This window comes from Tyto alba, unplaced genomic scaffold (assembly GCF_018691265.1).
Source record: "Tyto alba isolate M040663 unplaced genomic scaffold, T.alba_DEE_v4.0 Super-Scaffold_14, whole genome shotgun sequence".
Lineage (NCBI taxonomy): Eukaryota > Metazoa > Chordata > Aves > Strigiformes > Tytonidae > Tyto > Tyto alba.
In genome coordinates, this window is record NW_024881276.1 from 42,560,190 (window position 1) to 42,580,156 (window position 19,967).

A 19,967-nucleotide genomic window follows, 5' to 3' on the forward strand; every position below is an offset into this window, starting at 1 on the left:
CTTTCTGGGCAGAATGAATGTTCAATAAGAAGTACAAATGTGATACAGAAGACCAGAAATATCCATAGTTTGGCTAGGAAGGAGATTTGTCTTTTTTTTTAAAAAAAAAAAAAAGCACTGGCATTTTCCATTTTGATTTAATTTTGTTGTTCTGTAAACTGTAAACCTTAAGGAGCTGTAAATCATAAGAACAGCCATTCTAACCACAAAGTTGCTCTGTGAATATCCCACAAATATGTTTCCCCCAATCTTTCTTTCTTACCATAAGTTTTTAACAACACATTCAGTGATGCAGTAAATTTTGACTCTCCACATATTTCAACCACCACTGCAAGGAGAGGTGTAAAGTAAATGGAGAAATGGCAGCCTAATTTTCTGGGTTTCCCTTTAAATTTCTATTATTCCTCTTTCAGGTAGCTGTTTGGGATTTTCCTTTAATGAAAGGCCCTGAACCTCTGGATTTCTGCTCAGAGAGGCCTGCATTTTTTCAGCAGATAGAGTATAATTTGAAACTATTGGCATATTTTCCAGGATTTTTCTGATTTTTAAATTTTTAAGAAGTGTTAAGTGTCAAGAAGTGTTCCAGCACACCGCTTACACTTATTTCCCCAGTGTTACACTTCTTACAGCTTTTCAGCATCAGGAGTAGGCTCAGGCTACTATTAAATTGGGTTTGCCATCTTCAAATAACGTGAGCACAATCGGCGTTTAGTAAAATAAACATGGCCCCATTATTTCTTAATGCCTTGCTTAACAACTTTAAGATTAGACCGCGTCTCCCATACTCCCAGTAGGCAGCACTTAAACAGTGAGTAATATTTCTGTCTGCCGTAGTCAAGTAATCCCAAATGTAAGTAATTTACAGGATGGCATTAGGGACTGTTACAAGAGACATATTGTAATATGTCACTGAAAATCAGCCTGCCTCTGCACATTTGATCAACAGCCAGATGGAGGCTTTTATCACATTTATTTAATCTGAAATATACATAGTAATTACAGTGGACCTCTGATTTTTTCAGTCCTCACTACTGTCTCAAGAGAAGGTAGGAAATGAATCTGTCAGTTGCAAACTGGTGTAGACGTGACCCCCTTGGTAGAATCCGGATGTATTGCAGCTAGCGGTGCTGACAGTAGCGATCATGAATGCTGCTGGAAATGAATGCATGCTGCTGAGTTAAAAAAAAATTAGACCCATAAAGCAAAAATTATGTAGCTTTATTTTTTTATGAATACAAAAAGCCTTTAGGAATGGAAAGATCAACCTTATTCTTAGAAAATCCATTACCAATCAATGGCATTAAGAGGAAACAGTCTCCTACTAATAGCTCAATGATATTTAACTTTAAGGTATCTGAAAACAACAAAGTCTTAATGTTCCCAGAGGAGAATTTGGTTAAGATATTGAATTCCATCAAGCATGTCATTATTAAATGGGGAAAATATTGTTGTTTCCATTAGTACAGAGTTGGCATAAAGAATGGATAGCATTCAGTTAAACCACAGACAAAAATTCAAACAAACTGAAGATAGTTTCATTGCTTGACCAGAACCTTCACTAATGGATATTGTCATTATTCTAAAGAATTTACGTAAGATTTCATGCCCTAATTAAAACATCTATAAAAGATGCCTCACATATTAACAGAGGGGCCCACCTTCCTATCAATAATTTACTCTTCTGCTACTCTGTGCATTACAACAGACTGTCTAATGTCTCTCACATCTGTTTCTGAGATAAGATGGGTCAGTCAACAACCTCTTTTGGATAAGTTACCCTAACCACAAGTATGCCTAGCTAATATTCTAAAGATATATTGACAGATAAAATATGCTATTAAATGCCAAAGAGGAAATTCCGTTACAATTACTCATACTGAGTAATCTCACGACAGATTAAATTGCTATTCAGCATGAATAAGGTGTCAGATTCTGGCTGTAAGTGGCTGGTTTACCAGGGTGTTTTGATGTCATTATAGTCTTATAATTATTCTAATCTGATTTGGTAAGAAAAAATTAGTATGACAAGCATAAAGAATTCATTTGAACAATAGGTTTTCTTCTACCACAGAGTAAGTTTTAATTAGAGCTGTTCTTCAATTAAATTAAAGCTGCCCTTCTTGGTTTTAAAACTCTCAAGAACATATTCAGTACAATGTACCTTGTGTAGCTGTAAATCTGTTCATGCCTCTGATCCTTATACAACCATACATGTTCTCAGCTAACTTTATGGCTATGGCTCTGCTCTACTGGTGAGAAAGCTTTGTGCCCCCTAGCTTCAAGCATCTGGAGCAGCTTTGTCTCTAATCCTGCACTTCACTGATCCTCTCCATTTGTTTCATACTATTTTTCAGCTGAAATCATGTCTTTCTTGCACTGCTTACTTGAGATAGTATTTATTATTTGAGCTCTGCATCAATACTGATTAGCTCTGAGAAGCAATCTGTGAGGGAGTTTGTATAACAAATAGCATAAAAACTAAGTGACAAACAAGTCACTGTGGAAACATTTATACTGCTTTCTGGTAGGCCTAAGCTATTGAGACTTCCTTAAGGTTAGAAGAATAACTTTCTTAAATGCTTTGAGCAATTACTCTCTTCTCAATCTCACCATAGTTCATGATGTGAAATAGTGGTGATAATGTGTTGCTTTCCCATGGTGTGTGAAAGATGAGACTGCTAGAGACCATCTGAGTGCCTGGCCCCAGCCCCCACGACAGCAGGCATCAATAGATGCCTACGCTCAGAAAACTCTGCTGAGCACATGCTCCATGCTCCCTTCCCACATGATCATGTTCATATTCTCTCTAGCAAACCAAAGTCTGTAGGAAGTGACCAAAAGCCACAGCTATAAGGTATTACAAGGAAGGGAGCAGAAGAGTACATTGACATCTCCAGTCTCTGTGTTAATTAGAGAATGGTTCATAATTTGTATAGATAATTAACTTATGATGACAGGAGAAGGAGTTGTGCGCGCACACACACACACCTACTCCAGCTGGTGCCTGTCCTTTTTTTGATGAAGAAAACCAAGAAGAGCAGGGATCTTACTATATTTATTGATGGAAAGTCATCAGAATAAAGATGACACTCATGAAATGTGTTTTTTTCTCACAAAGTAAGAAGTCATGCTTCTTGATTTTCTAGGTAGAGATGGGGTCATCCTCTAATAGGCAGAAGTTTCCAAATTTCAATCTGCTTTCTTTTGTTTTCTGAAATGGAGGGACTGAGCATTTTGGAACTTCAAAAGAAGATGAAAATTAAAATGCTGGAAGCAGTGTTAAGCTATCACCTGCCTGTTGCTGCAGCCCACAGTCAACTTATTCTGGGAGAGAAACTTAACAGGGAAATCCTACAGTCAACTGTGCCAGTTGTCTCTTTCCCTACAGCCTCCAGTTTCAGTAGACAGAAGTTATAGCTGGACAGGCTGCAAGTGTTTCTTCAAACCCTGAATTGACTTAATTATCCTCTACAGAAAATAGGATGAAGGCAACAATTTGCAGATTTTAGTTCTTTTTTCCTAAGACAAAGTCTGAAGCAATTAATGAGTTTATTGATGGACAAAAATATAATGTTGTCAATGAGAAAAATCTTTTATGTTCTCTAATTAGAGTAACTGTTCCCTTTAGGAAGCTGGAGCTTCTAAAGCAACATTAAGGAAGAAAAAAAAAAAAAAAAAAAACCTTTTAAAAAAACTGTATCGATGACACAAGGCACAAAATCTGGAATAAGACTCTAAGGACACTGAAAAATTTCATTAAACTTTTCATCTTAACACTGTAGGTACACAGCTCTCTTATCAACATTGCAAAAAATACATTTACAAAATAATGGGTATAAAAGTATGGGTAATGCTTTTATTTACCATAGTCAAGGGCCACCTACATACAAATACACATCAAAAGACATTGGGGTTTTTCTGTTCATGGAAAGAAGTCTTAGATTCACAAGAACAACATGAACTCTTCAAAAGGAGCTGTAGTTTCAACTGCTGAAACATTATTCTGGGACTGATTTTGAAACATCCTTCTGGGATGTGGGGTCTTCTTAATATGAATGTATATATAATTCAGTATTGGGGAAAAAAAAAAAAAACAACAGAGGCAAAGTGGGCCAAATGTGCTACTGCAATAACATGGGAAGAAAAGGCTAACGATTCCTTTGAAGGTTTACAAGTAAACTTTTTTCTGCCTGTCTTCTCTATGGTTGATGATGTTCTACTATTAAAATAGCAGTTTATATATGCTGCATATTAGTACACTGTTTTGTTCTTCTTTGCTTCAGGCATTGAAGGAAAAGAAGCTTGTCACATATTTTAAGTTCAGAATTGTTTAATAACAAAACCCATTTTCAATGAATTTCACAACCAGCCCCTTCAGGCAGCTATTCTTTGCAATTTAAATGAAGGTGCAGAAACTTTCTTTTCCCCTTAACAATACTTTCGGAAGTTTCACGTACATGTATTTTAGTGGTTAGCAGTATATTACAAAATGAGATTAAAAATTCCTGTTTCATCACTCCAGGCCAGGCAAGGGAAATTGAATTCTGGGGTGCCCAAATTAAGATGCCAAAATGGGAAAATTCTACTTACCAGCATTTATCACAGACAGCACTATTACCACTATTCTTAAAGGAAATACCTTGTCAGCTATCACTTCAGTCCTACTTCCTATCCATATTGTGAGTAAATTCCTATTTTAGTCTATTTTCCTACTGATGTTAGACAAATCATTGAGGGTTTTTTGGAATTTTTTAATTTTTAGGTTTTTTTCCAGAGCTTACATTTGTGGGACAGTTAAAAACTATATGGACCCTTTGGCTAAATCTGGCTAATTATATTAGCCTAAATGCATTTTAAAAGCCAAGTTTGATCCATAAACTGCAGAAAGAACTCTTCTCAGGTTTCCCATAAGATTGTGCCTCATGGTTGACAGTCTTTTTAACTGAATTATACAAATGCTGCAGTGTGAGCTGACCTGTTATGAGACAAGAAGGAAGATAAGCAGGATTAGTGGGTATGGGGGGAAGAGGAAAAAGATGAGGTGGAAAGGGCTCAGATGTGATAAATGCCACAAAACCATGTGAAAAGCTTCAAACAGGAACTGTGCTGTATTGGACAGCAGAGTACTTGCAATGGAGAGAAACCTCTAATGAATAATTGGTTCCTGGGCATAGATTTTGACTGAAGATTTTTCTCTGTTAGGTTTTTTCTAAACGCACCCTTCCTATAGATTCTGTGATATCTAATAAGGTCTGAGCTCCTGCAGCAACCTGTCCTCTCAGGTTAGTTATAAGAAAACAATGATCTTGAGATTGTACTGACTCTTAAAAATCTTTTTAATGGATCCATGGTTCTTAAGTAATTTGGACAGAGTGAAAGAGCATGATCACACAAGCTATCTCTCTTTAGGAATTTAAGCTGAAATGCAGAGAAATTTCAATGCGTAATATTTCTAATTTAACTTACATTCACTAGTGGCATTCACAAACCCCAAAAATACTTGCTTCCCATTGCTTTTACAGTTTTCTCTCCTCTGGCTAAAGCACTTAAAAGCAGTGCAGGTTTAGACATCTCCTGATTTGTGGTTCCTTGCTAGATTTTCTCAAGAGACATTCACTGGCTCCCACCCCTTTTTTTCACCCTGCCCTCATCTGCAACAATTCAACAGCCCTTCAAATATGGCAGAGTCATTTATTTAATTTCTGTGGGTTTGGGGTTTCCCCACCCTAAAATGCACATTGTTTTACTGATCTGATTTTGAGCCGGGCCCTTCAAACAATTGCTTTTGCAAAAGTATGAAATACAATTTGTACTGGGAGTGATAACGAGTCCCTGAATATGGGGAAAGAAACAGGAATCACTTGAAGAGATTTTTCTGCCACATTAATTGTAACATGGAGCCATGGCCCAGGATCCCTTGCTGGAGCAGTTCTATTTTGGCTCAGCAGCTGATTATTCATTAAATCAGTAAGAGTGACTGTAGGATGGTGGTTTCAGAACTTCTTTGAGAAATGAGACATCCCTGTTCTTTTCTCAGACTTGAGGAGTAGTAATTTATGAATAATATATCTGCTTAGTATGTCTTCATTTTGTGAATGCTATTTAAGCTCCACAGCAAATTAGGACCTTTTTTTCCAATTTTTCTTTTAGTAGAAATGGTCAAAACAAATTATTATTTCGGATGCCTTTAACCTGGGCACATCTCATTTTCAGAGTGATTTTTTAAAACTACAGCATCTGAGCCAAAAATACATGTTAATAAAGTTCTGCAATAAAGGGGGCTACTTGAGCATATATTCCCCAAAATATGCCATTTCAGCATTCACAAATGTGCTTGTTCTCCCTTTGCTCAGGAAAGGGTTATCTGACCCTTTTCTGCAGCCTGCTCAGTCAAGTCAGCTATGCATAAATAAGAAGGAAACTTATGCAGGAAGAAAATGAAATTAGATGAATAATTAACATATACTTTATGCAAAAGCATGATAAACTGTTCCAAAATTTCTCTGCTTAATTAACGTTTGAGTTCATATGAAAATATTCTACACTGAAATTTTGTCAACAGGTCATAAAAAGTGCATATCTACTTATTTAATAGGTCTAAGATTTATCTGATGTGTTTCATTCCTTAGTGAATGATACATTTCTTTCCTCTTAGTCATTTTAAATGTGATATTTCTGCAGGTTTGTGAACAAACAGTAACAGGCAAATCCCAGAAGTTGAAAATGGTTGTAACTTCACAGCATCAGCAATCAGTACTTTATAGAGGCTTCCTAAATTTAGGACAAAACCAAATAAAAGAGAATTATGAGATTTTGTGTCATTATCTTGCTATAAGATTTCCTTAGTCTCATCAAAGGATGAAATAAACAGAAAAAAAAAAAAAAAAAACAAAACGATCTTTGAAGAAGATCTGGTCTGGTTACAAAATTTTAATTTCAGTTTCAGGGCATGACTACAGTAGCTGCCTGTGCTCACACAGTAAAAAACAATCTGTATTTAAAACAGGAATACTTTAATTCATTTATTTATTTTTTTATGGAAACAGCTGGATTATACATATTTATTGCATAGTTGCATACTTAAGATTTCATTTGCTGGAGTTATGTGTGTGGCCGGGTAGGATTTGCCTGGTAAAGCCCATGAAGTTTATAATAGGAATCTAAAAATAATCTCAATTCTGTTCTGTTTTTCTGAAAGCAAACTGTGGGGTGATCAGTGCCCAAGTACACACTTAGCACTTGCAGGAACTTTAATGGGAGTTGCTAATACAGATGCCCAGAAGGCTTGGATAGTTATACATGTTCACTGTATAAATACCTAAAACATGAAATGGCAGTTTCCAAACCCTTGCATTTCTATCTTTCAGATACTGTCCAGAGACATTTTGACATAGTAATTATTTATATGATGATAAATAGCCCCAGATCTATAATTCACTCATGGGGCTTAGGTCATTTCATGAAAGGCAAAAGTATAGTGCATTACTGTGTATGCATAATGTAGAGCATATTTATATTTAATGTTAACATTATTTTTCTATGAAGATAATATTTCTATGAGGTGCACTTCCTGTTCAGAATATTGTTTATGTTGTACAGAGTTTCATTTTGAGATGAAAGAATGCTTATTTCCCAATAAAATGTTGGCTATTTTTAGGGATACTTCTTTATTTCCTTCCCTTCCATCTCTTCCTTCCTCTCCTTCCTTTCTTTTTTTTCTTTTTAACAAATAAATTGCTCAGTGGTAATAGGTCGTGTACAAGTTTTTCATAGACAAACTTGTCTAGCATTACTTATTAATATAATCTGGCTTTGATACCAAATTTAAGAGATTATAGCAGAAATACAATACTACCTTTGCATTCCAATGAATACCTAAATTAATTTTAAAGTTAAATATTTCAACCTATAGTAGCAGTAGAATCTCATTAATCCACACTAATAGGTGGGAACCTTATATTTATGCTGGCTTTAGGTCACTTCTTGTAGTCACATCAGGTATGTCAGAGGAGGAGCTATATATAGGAAATCATCCGAGGATGAAAACACAGACATATTCATCTCAGTGTATTGTGAGGATTTTTATCTATAACATTTATTAAAGCTCACAGAGGAGATACATTGTAAATCTAGGTATTGAGCTAAGGCTGCGCACACTGCAATCAGCTTTTCAAAAAATGCCTTTAGATAAAGTGCTGTGCTAACCCTTCTCTGGATTACACTATGCATCAGGAAGTATATTATCCCTTAAAATAACTCCTTTCTTTCTTTAATTTTACTGCTAGTATACTAGCAGGAGTTAGCTTTTAGTGGGGAAACATGTTCATGCTGCTCCTGGCCCTGTGTTGGGGAAGATCATCTCCTGCAGGTCACATGCAGCACCTGGGGACACTGATGCTCCTTAGTGCCCAACTGGGTGCTTCCTTTTTGATGCAGGGAGGAGGTTTACAGCAACATTGCTACAGGCACCACAGAAGGAGGAATTTGATAGGTGGCCCAAGCATGCTGACAATCCTGCACCAAGAGCTTTTATTTTCTCAAGCGAGCAGTCATGTCCTCCTTACTCTCCTCAGAAAACAGTCTCTGAAAGGCATGAGAAAGGATGGCTGCATGCTCCAAGCTGTTGTTTTGGCGAGGCAAGACTTCAGCCATCTTGCTTTTCACTGAGAGGCTGCTGGCTCATAGAACTTGGGGTCATATTTAATCACCAGAATAGAGCTGATACCCCTTGGACCAATGCTGTGTACCCAGACTACTGTCACCAACAGTAGCACTGTGCCCAGAGGATCATGGAGGTGGAGGAGGGGCCAGGCACAGCTGACTTTATAAGGTGTTTCTAGCTTCTTTGAGGCCAATACCTATTATTTGCCATCGTCCACAGAAGTGCTGTGACCAGATTCCCCAAAGTTCTCTTAGCAGCCAGAAGAGAAAGATGTGGGATCTCAGAAAGCCAGCAATAAGTGACAAAGCCATGCCTGACGGGTTCAGTGACTGTTAAGAGCAGAACTGTATCTGTAACAGTGGCCGTATCACTCTGTGCTCCAGCAAACCTGAAAGTGTAGTTTCAGTATGCCTCACAGTTTACAAAAGGAAGGGAAAACAGATTCTTTTATTTCATCTGTATAACATTATATTTATGTACATTTGTGTGATTGTAGATACACCTATACATCTTACTGTTATACAATGATCCTGGTCAGCAGAATGTAATTATGGTATCATGGAATCACACCTTCTTGGCATTATCAGAGGCTCTTCTATCATCTTTACAGACTTGACCTCTTTTCTGTGTTAATATTCTTCTTCCCTTTCTCTTTTGCAAAGCAAAGAAGTTTTTGGCAAACTAATTGTAGAATATAAACAGCTCCTACAAGGGAAATGCCCTTGAAGCAGTGAAAGTAGACTGATTGCAACATAGAGTACATGCTAATATCATCTTCAGAGAATTACTATTACTTTGCAACAGAGCCATTTTCATTAAAATAGAAAGTTTACCATGATCCTTAGATTGAATTTTTACCTTCTTTTGCATATTTCAGGTGAGTCAACAGTCACGGGTTGCTGGTTCATTGTTCAAAAGCTCCAAAGAATTACTCACCTCTAAGTAGTGCCATTTCCCACGATTGCCTCTTTGCAACTTTTCTGAAGCACCAGGCAACAGAACAGGCAAATGACCAGGACAGAAAGCTTCAGTCTGGCAGTACTCCTAGCACTGTGCACAGAGTTAGTAAAATGAACCTGATAATCCATTGTTATATCTATTACAGCTTGCTCACGTTGGGTGTTAATTGATTAGTCATTGTAAATTCACAAACTGATGCTTGAGACTGAACAATGATCTTTCAGGTTGCCTGATACCTTTATCTGACCAAATTCATGCAGACTCAGCCATGTGCAGAGGAACTTGGCACGGCTGCACTTTATCTGTCTTTTTATTTCTGGTGCAATAGGATAGGACTGAGAGGAAGAGAATATATAAGAGTTCCCCACTGAGAATCAGTTCTATAAATTATGTATTATGCAGACACTATTCTGCTGATGCTATCTGATCCCCAATTCTCAGTTCCTTGTTTTCCCTTCTAAAATAGCTATGGCCAGGTTTTCATTTGTAAAATGACGATGACAAAAGCAGAAACCTTTCCCATTTAATAACCTCCGCCAAAGAAGAATAAGGTAATATTTTTCATAACTATGATGTCCTCAGGGCTTTAACAATCTGGGAATACAAGCAATACTATGTTGTTGATAACATACTGGTAGTAAAAGTGGGAATAACCATGCTGAATATTAAAGAGGGAAATGCCCTATTTTCAGGATGATCAGTATAAAACTTGGTATTGTGAATTTTGCTGTCAATTTTTGTCTGTGTAGGACCACTTTTGCTTTTTGTTTCTCCCTGTAGATCCAAATGCTTTGGCTGGACAGACTGGACCTGACCATGCTCTTATAGGAGGAATAGTGGCTGTAGTTGTCTTTGTAACACTATGTTCTATAATCCTCCTTGGTCGATACCTGGCAAGACATAAAGGTAGGACAGATTTAGTGGAAGTTCAGTCACTTTTGGAAGCAAGGCATGATTTCGCCTGGAAGTGCTGTTCCCTTTCACCTTCCCCATCTGCTAAATGATTTAGACAATAAAACTCAGTTCACAATCCAGTTGCAAATGAAGTCCCAGCAAAAGACATCTAGTTACATGCCCAACGTTATCTCATTAGTCAGTGATTTCGAGAGACCAAGAGTTAAAATTGCCCCTTGGTTTTGGCCCTTAGCTCTAGACACTTGTTTACACAATCTCATAGTTTTAATGGGTGTATCAATTCAGAATAATATATATATAGAGAGAGAGAGATTGAACAATATTTTTAATTTCAATAAGTTGTGCTAATACTTTAGTATGTATTTAAAGGATAATATTAGAAGCTGGTGGTGAGTTTTCAGATCAGTGACTCACCAATGATCCCACTGAAATAAGGGGTTCATTCATGGCCCAAGTTTCACTTTATTCAGAAATTTCACCTTAAGAATTCTAGTCCCTTTATTTTCAGTGCCCCCCACCATTAGAGATAACAGTGGTGTGACACCAACTTCTGACTAAGCTCCTCTATGATCTTATATTAACCTAGTTTATTTCAGAAGAATTTCTTGAGATTTGACCTCTGAATGGCTTCTAGACTTATTGTTAAAATTCAATTGATTCCCTAACCAGCCCCCTTTCCAAAAAAAAAGAAAAGTTAAGAGAGGATTAGTGTTGGTATTAACTCATTAAATCTCATTTTAGATAGAATAATCAAATGGCTAGTAGACATAAGCTGATAAAATTATCTTTTAAATTTGATTCAACTGTGGGGGAAAACCAAGGCTTTTTAATAGGCCAGTGAAAGTGTGTCTCTTGTTTTATTTTCATGAATGAACAGTTATACACCTTATGCCAACATAAACAATGCTTTTCACAAAGGGAAAGTTGACTATTGTACATAATTCTTTTTATTCATGTCCTGAGCATAAAAATATCTGTGGTAGTGTAATGTGAGTAGGTTCAATTAATAAAACTACCTTAATTTTGTAATTCTTGGGAATTACTTTGATATAGTTCTGTAAAATTAAAGTATAGATACTATAAAAAAAATAGAAATACAGAAATAATCAGTAGCTATTTAAACCAAAAAATAAGCATTTATGAATATCTAGGTCTTCAAAGTTGGTTTGCTTTTTATGGGTGGCTGTTCCATGAAATAACCAAGATTTGATCACTTATTCTGTAATTGCAAGATATATTGCATATAACTGCAGTTCGATAAAGTGGATTTGTATTAAATGATTTCCTTAAATTGTTGTGGATATACTGGAATTTGTGTGTGCATTATCAGTATTAATACTGTAAGTATTTCTTAGACAAATTAGGAAGTTGAGCATACCTGTATGATGTATACTAAAATTGTGGAAAAATATTTCTCCACTTATAAAGCAATTGGAGCATTGGTAGAAATGTACTTCCTATAATGCAGTGTAAAGTTAAAAAAACTCCTAACTTTTCTTTTCTTTTTTTTTTTTCCTTTTCTTTTGTACTGATTCCTGTAGGAACGTATTTAACAAATGAAGCAAAAGGAGCTGAAGATGCACCTGATGCCGACACAGCCATTATCAATGCAGAAGGCAGCCAAGTCAATGCAGAGGAGAAAAAAGAGTATTTCATTTAGATGCAGAGCTAGAATCTTGGAGTTTTACTTATCAGGCTGACTGCTGGAGAAAACTGGCTATCATTTCTCAGAATTCATTTCTGCCATCTTCTGCTATCTTTATTAACTCTCATACCTGCTATTAGTAGCCAGTTTATGCCAACAATCAGCTGTTGACATCCTCATTCTATAATTACAGTATCATGCGTAAAGCAGGACATTTCTTATTGCCTAAAATTCATATCCACTGCTCTCTTAACATACAGTGCTTGAATATACAGCCTTAACAATGTTAATCATCATCTTAATCCAGGTTTTCTACATTTTTAAATGTTATGCAGCTTTCTTCTTTTTCAGTTTTCTTTTATCATGTCCCTACTAGTGTGTCATAGAACAATATTCATAACAAATACTATTAAGTAAGGACCTAATTTACTTACATAAAAAATTAAGTCTCAGATTAGAGGTTTACAAAGAATGTTTTATACATGTCTATCTATAATTCGAAAAGCAACTTGTTTTTGACACATGCGCCCTAGGAAACACAAACTGAAATTTTTTAGTGTAGTTTCTTGTATGCTCGGATTTGGTGGAAAAAAACTATCAGTCCACTGAATTTTATGTTTTGCTTTGCTTTGTTTTGTTATGTTTTAAATGGTACCTTGACAGCAGTGCCATGTTTCAGTGGTAAAAACATGCTGAATAGCTATACAGATTCTGTAAAGTTAGGTAATAGTGCTTCATTTGAAACAAATTAGTCCTGCCCTCTTACTGCTTTTTGGGATCGCAAAGATTAGAGAACTTTCTGATTAATTTCTGTTTTTATAATTTATTTGCTTCACATGAACTCACCTGCCTACTCAAATTTGAAGTGTTCATGGGGTACAACTACAAGGCATTTTAGTATCTGTATATAGTGCATATAATAAATTCAATTAAACATTATTTGATACATATTTAACTTTTTTGGCAGTAGCTAAGTCAGTCACAAGTAAGCATTTTCTAATGTCCATTATATCCCTTTAGATATGACTCAAATCAATATTCTGAGTAGATAACATGTATTAGTATTTTTTTGTCTGTATGTCCTAGCACTGTTCAGCAGCAAACTTTTCTAGTTCTTGTTAATTTTTTGTTATACAATGGAAGCACAATGTTATATGGAAAGGTAGTTTTAAGCTAACAAGCAGTGCACAGCCTCAGGTTTTAAATTACAACCACATTTGATTACTATCCTTAAAAAATACTATTGAGTTGCTAAAATTCTCAATTTTTAATTTGGCAGTTTCAGAGCTGCTTCTCTATGTTGGTTTGCCAAAAAAAAAAAAAAAAAAAAAAAAAGAAAAAAAAAAAGAAAAAAATAGAAGTGTTAAAACAAAAGATATATGTTTTGTGTATACAGTAAATGGACTAATTCTTTATATTAAATTCCTGTCTATGCATTTTGTGAGGTACAAACTTATGTCACCGTGAATGATAGAGAATTACTGCCATGCTTTTAGCTCCACAGTGAAAGTCTCTGTTTGGATTATTTCTGAAATTTTTTGTGTAATTGACAGTTGAAAAATCACATGCTCTTAAATATGACAACAAAACACTGTAAGCCCATTGGCTTATTTCCTCTTCCAATGAAATGAACAGGTTGCCGTAAGAGCTCTTGGAAATGATTCTACACTGGAGAATGCAAGTTAGTCCAACAGGAGTTTGTCTAGCTCCTAAATTTTGCACCTTTGACAAAAGAGTATTTCTCTTTGGTTGCTGTACTTGTGAAGCCTAAAAGCATGATGGTCTGCTGTAAAAGACTTTCTCCTGGAATTTTATTTTTGTGTGGGGAAGGGAGAGTTTGGAATATGACATCATGTAGTATGGTAAAATGGAAGATAAAGGTGCTGTGTCAGATTATTTATCAGAAGAGTATAAACCTTTTAAGGACAATATTAGAGTATTTTAATTGTTTTTGTTGAAACATTTATCTTGTTAATTTCTAAGAAAGAAGGGTGACGTCAATCAAAGCAGCACTTTTTTTCAAAATATACAGACATAAATAATATGATGTGGTTGAGTGTTAACATAATAAATCATATACAGTATGACATTTTAAAGAAATAAGTCTGCATTGATGTGATTGCATGCTTGTTTTTGCAGTTCACTCCATACCCATCTGTGGAAAAATGCAATAATATGTTAATATAATATGGTAGTTTGAGAGAACCAGGTAGGTGCTACTAGACACATTGAAAACTAGTATAGGTTTACAAGATATTCATGTCTTTCAAAACATACACATGTAAAAGTCTGGCAAAGGAAGTAATTCAGTTAAATACCAAAAATATGGGTTCTTGTCACAATGGGAAGTTCCATTAACAACAGTACAGTATTGTATACAACAAAGTTTTATTTCAGGACCCGGGGCCCAGTTCAACTAAACATCTAAGCACGTGCTTAGCTCCAGATGTTGGAGAAGTTCCATTGGACTGTAAGGCACTATTCATATGCTTAAAAGTAAGTGCTTCCCTGGATGAGGGCCTTATTTGCTCATGTGGAATTCCCTTTTTTCACTCTTCCTATTCCAGCTTGCTTGAATAGTGGGGTTGTTGAACCATTACCAACCCAAGCTTGCAGGACCTTTAAAAACAGGTTTGCCCTTGGGGTAACCATTCCAAACCATTTTCTCCAGTGGCTTAGAAACAGCATTTAAACTTCGCAAAAAGAGATATAAATTGTATTGTTAAAATAGGTTATTTAATTGTTTTTCAATTAAAACTTCTCACATGCTCATATTTAACAACATTGATCTTCCATTATCTTGCACCTGTGTCCCTTGCATCTGTGCAAAGCAGGTGTGAAAAGAAGCCCCACAACAGCATTCTACCTGAATATCAGGTGGCCTGTTTGGTCTTGAGGGTTTTAAATTACTACACTGGGTGTAAAGAGGCATCCCTCTTTTTTGTAAGCAGAACCATGGCTCAACACTAACGATGCTCAGCAGGCTAAAAGCCAATCCTCCGTCCAAGATCCCATTCTGAAATACTGCTTTTATTATGGTGTGAGGTATCCAGAGAACGTGTAAAATGGAGGCTCTGAATGGGAAGCACCCTCGCTAAAATGTATGTGAGATCCTCTCCCACACACACTTGCAGAATAGTTTTCTCAAGACCAGGTAGCTAGTTTCTGCCAGTGTACTGTTTACAGTGTCGATTGCTGATTATTTTTAAACTTTCTGATGTAGATTTTTTTTTTTTAAATGCTTCAAGAACATTCTCATGATTTGAACAAGAAAGCCGTGCATCAGAAGACAAAGGATGCATCCTCCCCCTCTTTTAGTATCATCTGACAAACCAAGAAACAGATTAAGGAACCTGATGTTTAACTTGAGGCTCAGAATTTAAGCTAGAACACTTTAAAAAGTTTCCACATTAAGGATGGTTCATCTTGCACTGAGACTCCCTCTCTAAAGGAATACATGAAGAAAACTAACTTTTCTAAATAAGACATGAAAAATAACATCTTGTGTATTTTCATTACAGTATAATATATATATAACTATTTCAATTAAAAGAAAGGACAGAATCATCTGTAATTATGTAATTCATGATTGTAACAGCACTGAAGTTACCATGTACGCACATGTACAGTAGCTATTTCAACAGTTACAGTGTAGTTACATGTAATTCCCTGTAACATAGCAGTTATAGTGTAATTTAGTGCCACTTACTGTAAAGTGTTACCAAAAGGAAAATGGAGTTCTTACCTTTACAATTCAATTCAAATTAAAGGTAAGTTTATTAAATTAACACTATAAATCTGATACTGCATTTCTTAATTAAGGAGGTGATTTAAAACTTCATGTTCTCACTTCAGCTTCTCCCACTGCTTACCCAGACTCCTCCAAGTGTCTAAACTCTACACTCCTAGGAACTGGTAGTCTGTGATGAACATACCAAAAATCCAGCTATTTCAACTTTATTTGAATAAGCTGTCTAATAGAGAAAAATAAATAACAAAAAAAAATGAGTAATGCTTTTTATTAAGTGGCACAAAGTACACACTAAAAACTATGCAAAAATATAGGTAAATACAGTGTACTTACATGTAAGTATCTTGTACTTGCTGTGTATGGATATTGGAAAACCGTGTAATTATAATATGCATTTTGATTATTTCAAGCAGGGGGATGACCCCTAACAGTCATAAGGAAAAACTGGAAGGTACATATACAAGCAGTGGATATCCTAATGCAATATGTGTAATTCCTCTACTTTCAGTGAGAACTAATTTATAAAAATGCTTCTACCACTCCACATTCTCACTAGCTTTGCTTTCCATTTCTTTGAGGCCCATTAAATATCACTGTAACACCTTTAGGCAAATACACTGATTCTGCTAATGGCTTTGCTGCCAACACTCTGTATGTCTGGCAACACTATTCTGTAATCTATTTCTGGCTCAACAGCAAAAGTTTCCTCTTTTTTTCTGTCCTCAAGGGAGCCTAGTATGTTAAGATGGTGAAATATGCTGCCATATGCCCTGGTATTTTTAGCATGAACAACAGAGAAAGAGAGCGCTGCATTCTTCTGACCCCTATTTTGCTGAATCACCTCACCTGGAATTTCCACTACTTGCTCAGTAACGCAAGGTAATCTTAAATTGTAAGTACAAAATGCTTCCATCAAAGTACAGAGGATGCCTTTAATGATAAAGCTAATGTTTTGTAAATGAAAAGTTTTGTATTACTGATCTTTTTATTTCTCACCACTTTTTTGTCATACCCTTCCAGAAGGAATGCACCAAAAGACAGATAACATAGAATAGCAAAAGAAGAAAAGAATATTATAAGCCTTCTTGTGGTTGCCATTGCTATAACCCTCCTTTGTGTCCTGTGTAACAGGCAAATAGATGTATTTAGCAACTGCCATTAGCATCATTCCACACTTTAATATTCCTAGAATATGACATCTACCTCTTAGTCTAAATACTAGCTATGAGATATTTGTATACATTTTAAATATTACTGAATCTTTGGTGTAGTCTTGAAATGAGATCACTGTACTTTTTTTTTTTTTTTTTGTTAAAAATATAAAAAAGTATTGCCTGGGTTCGTAATTCTTGCCCTGTTCTTTATTAATTTTGGGATAGTTTGAGCTTTTAACAGGGCATAAGAACACAGCCTCAGCTGGTATAAATCAGCTTCACTCTGTTGCCTTAAATGTGGGCCAATTTACACTGGCTGGGGATTAATCCCAAACAACTTAAAAATAAACTGCTATAACACATCAATATTTAGTCAACACTAGACAATGATGTGCAATCCAACTGCAACACAATTCTTTCCAGTAAGTCATGCAGGTTTGAAGAGAAACTTTTAAAAGCACATGCAAGCTTTTGAAATAAATATGCAATACCAATATTGTTGAGATATTCTGACATGTCTCTTACTTATTTAAACATAATATTGCCAGGGCATGTTTACATTAAAAACACTCTAATGTATGGGGGACAGGGAAGGACTATTTCAAACAATAAGAGAAAATTAAATGCATAGAGCAGCCTTTGATGTCAACAGAGCAGAACAGAATCTCTTATCAAGAGTAGGACTTCCTACAGGGTTTTTCAGAGTGGACCTAGTACCTATGAAGCAAATGGGAGTTGTGTACTTGACATTAACAGAAACTAGCACAGTTCCTTCTTGCTATTGATGTATCTAACCCAGCACTCTGCACTTGTTTTAACTCAGGAGGAAATAAGGGTACAAACATGGTTTAACAGCACACTTCTGTATCACTCCACATCCTCAGGATGCTCCAAGCTTTCTGCGCTTCCAGCAGCCCTTCAGGGAATTCTTCCAGCATCTAGGAATCATCTTGTTGCAAAGCCATGTTAATTTTCTTCACCCATGTTTAATGTACTTGCTACCAGACAGAAGATGGTGTGGAGCCAATATGATCACTCTACAGTGTTAGGGGCTTCCAGACCCTTTCAGTATATGGCATAAAAAAAAAAAAAAAAAAAAAAAAAAATTCTGCATGGCTTCTGTGTTTATTATAGATCTGCCCTCCATATTCTGTGTCTTCAGTCATTTGTCCTCTGATGGGCTAAAAGCAGCAGTCTAATTGGAAAGGAGGTAGGAAAAAATTCTCTCCTCTAAAAGGAGCAGTCTGTGTTACTATTAAAGAAAAGTTCAAGGATTTTTATTTCTTCTCTTTTTTAAAAAAAAAAAAAAGATTTCAGGTGCAAAGCCAAGCCTGTTGGGGTCAGCACTTTAGCACTTTCCCTGTGCTCAGGGTCAAGCCAGCAGTGTTTCATGTGTGAGCTCTGATCTCACATTTCAGCACAAACTACAGACAGCCTTACCCTGCCCTTATGCATAGTGCTGAAAATGACTGATGTTATTTTCTTCCAAACATACTCATTTTCTTAGTCTTACTCTGCAATGAAATCATTGAAGTGTTTTCACAGTAGGTTCAAAAGGAGGGGTTTTAAAGTAATAACTTGCAAATAAAATAATAATGATGATCAGCAATGGTTTATGTTGATTATGAAGAGGAGGAAAATCTTTAATTGCTGGACTGAATTCTTTATCACTTCCTCTTTCCTGTCTATGCATATTGATTAATGTTAGTAAATATGCTGTTGCACGTGTTGTCCTTTTTCAGTGAAAGCAGATTTGCTTATACTCCCTTATAGCTTCCATAGAAATATGCAAATATGACCTACAGTCATCTGCTTCTGCCTAAACAGCAAGCCAAGAGAGTGAACTCGTGGATTACTGGACTCATATATGTCCTGATTCCATAAAAGTTGGGTACAATATGTCTATTATTTTCAAAAAAAAAAAGGCTCAAGTCCTTAATGCACATGTTTGAGTTGCTATTTAGCTCTTTTCCAACAGAATTATAAAGCAATCCTTGTGCATCCTTTACTTTTAGCCTAGATATTTTATAACTACAAAAGAAACCCTTCAGTTCATCAGGAAGTTTCCTAGAATAAATAATAAGGCATAATTTGTGAAAGGACTATAACAACTTCATCTATTCATAGTCAGTGTAAGTGTATTCTCCTAGGAACTCCAGTGTACTCTGCTCTTACACTGGCAATTTATGGCCTTGGGAAGGATATATTTGAATGGTTCAGAAATACAACCACTAACCTGTAAACAAAATCCATGGGAATTAAACATATTGCACTGATGATGAGACACATTTACTTCATTTAATTTCCTCATGAATAACTTTAAGCAGACAAAATGCATATTGTAATGTTAGGTACATGACACTTGCATGTTGCTATGCCTATATACTTACAAAGTATTCAATGTGTACTTAGTGGCGCTTAAAAAATGTCATGTACAATTCTTCTAAACATTCTTACAGGGTTCCCATTTGCACTTCATCTTTCAGAAAAGTCTTGTCAGAAAATTGTCTGATGAATATTATTGAAAAAAATAAAATTTCAATTTTAGTTATCTGTTGGACATTTCTGAATTGTCTATTCATTTAATATATTTCCAGGTGCTTGCCAGTTTGGCAGTGGAGTTGATTTAGACCAGTGGCTGTACAAACAGACTGCTCACTGAGCAGATTTTGCTGCTTCTAGTAGAACTGTTATAATCATATACTTCTCTAAGTATTAATTCTGAGATTTTAAACAGTTATCCGAGAAAATAATCTGCAAGACACTGTTATTTTACAGATAATTGCAAATTCTATTATTTTATTTTATGTTTATGTACTATTTATTGTGTATTGCTTTACAGTTTCTTCTAACTGACAAAGTAACAACTTTTGGATGCTG

At 35.7% G+C, this 19,967-nt stretch overlaps 1 protein-coding gene across 3 annotated transcripts in view; it reads left to right on the forward strand.

Annotated features, from left to right (window-relative positions):
• The window catches only part of CADM2 (cell adhesion molecule 2), a 684,646-nt gene extending 665,008 nt beyond the window's left edge, over nt 1-19,638 (forward strand). For all 3 annotated transcript variants that reach the window (XM_042789099.1, XM_042789101.1, XM_042789100.1), the window contains 2 exons: nt 10,403-10,528; nt 12,079-19,638. In XM_042789099.1, coding sequence (XP_042645033.1) covers nt 10,403-10,528; nt 12,079-12,197 — 245 coding nt within the window. In that variant the 3' untranslated portion in view covers nt 12,198-19,638. The remainder of the gene's footprint in view (nt 1-10,402; nt 10,529-12,078) is intronic.
• Nucleotides 19,639-19,967: the final 329 nt, after the last annotated feature.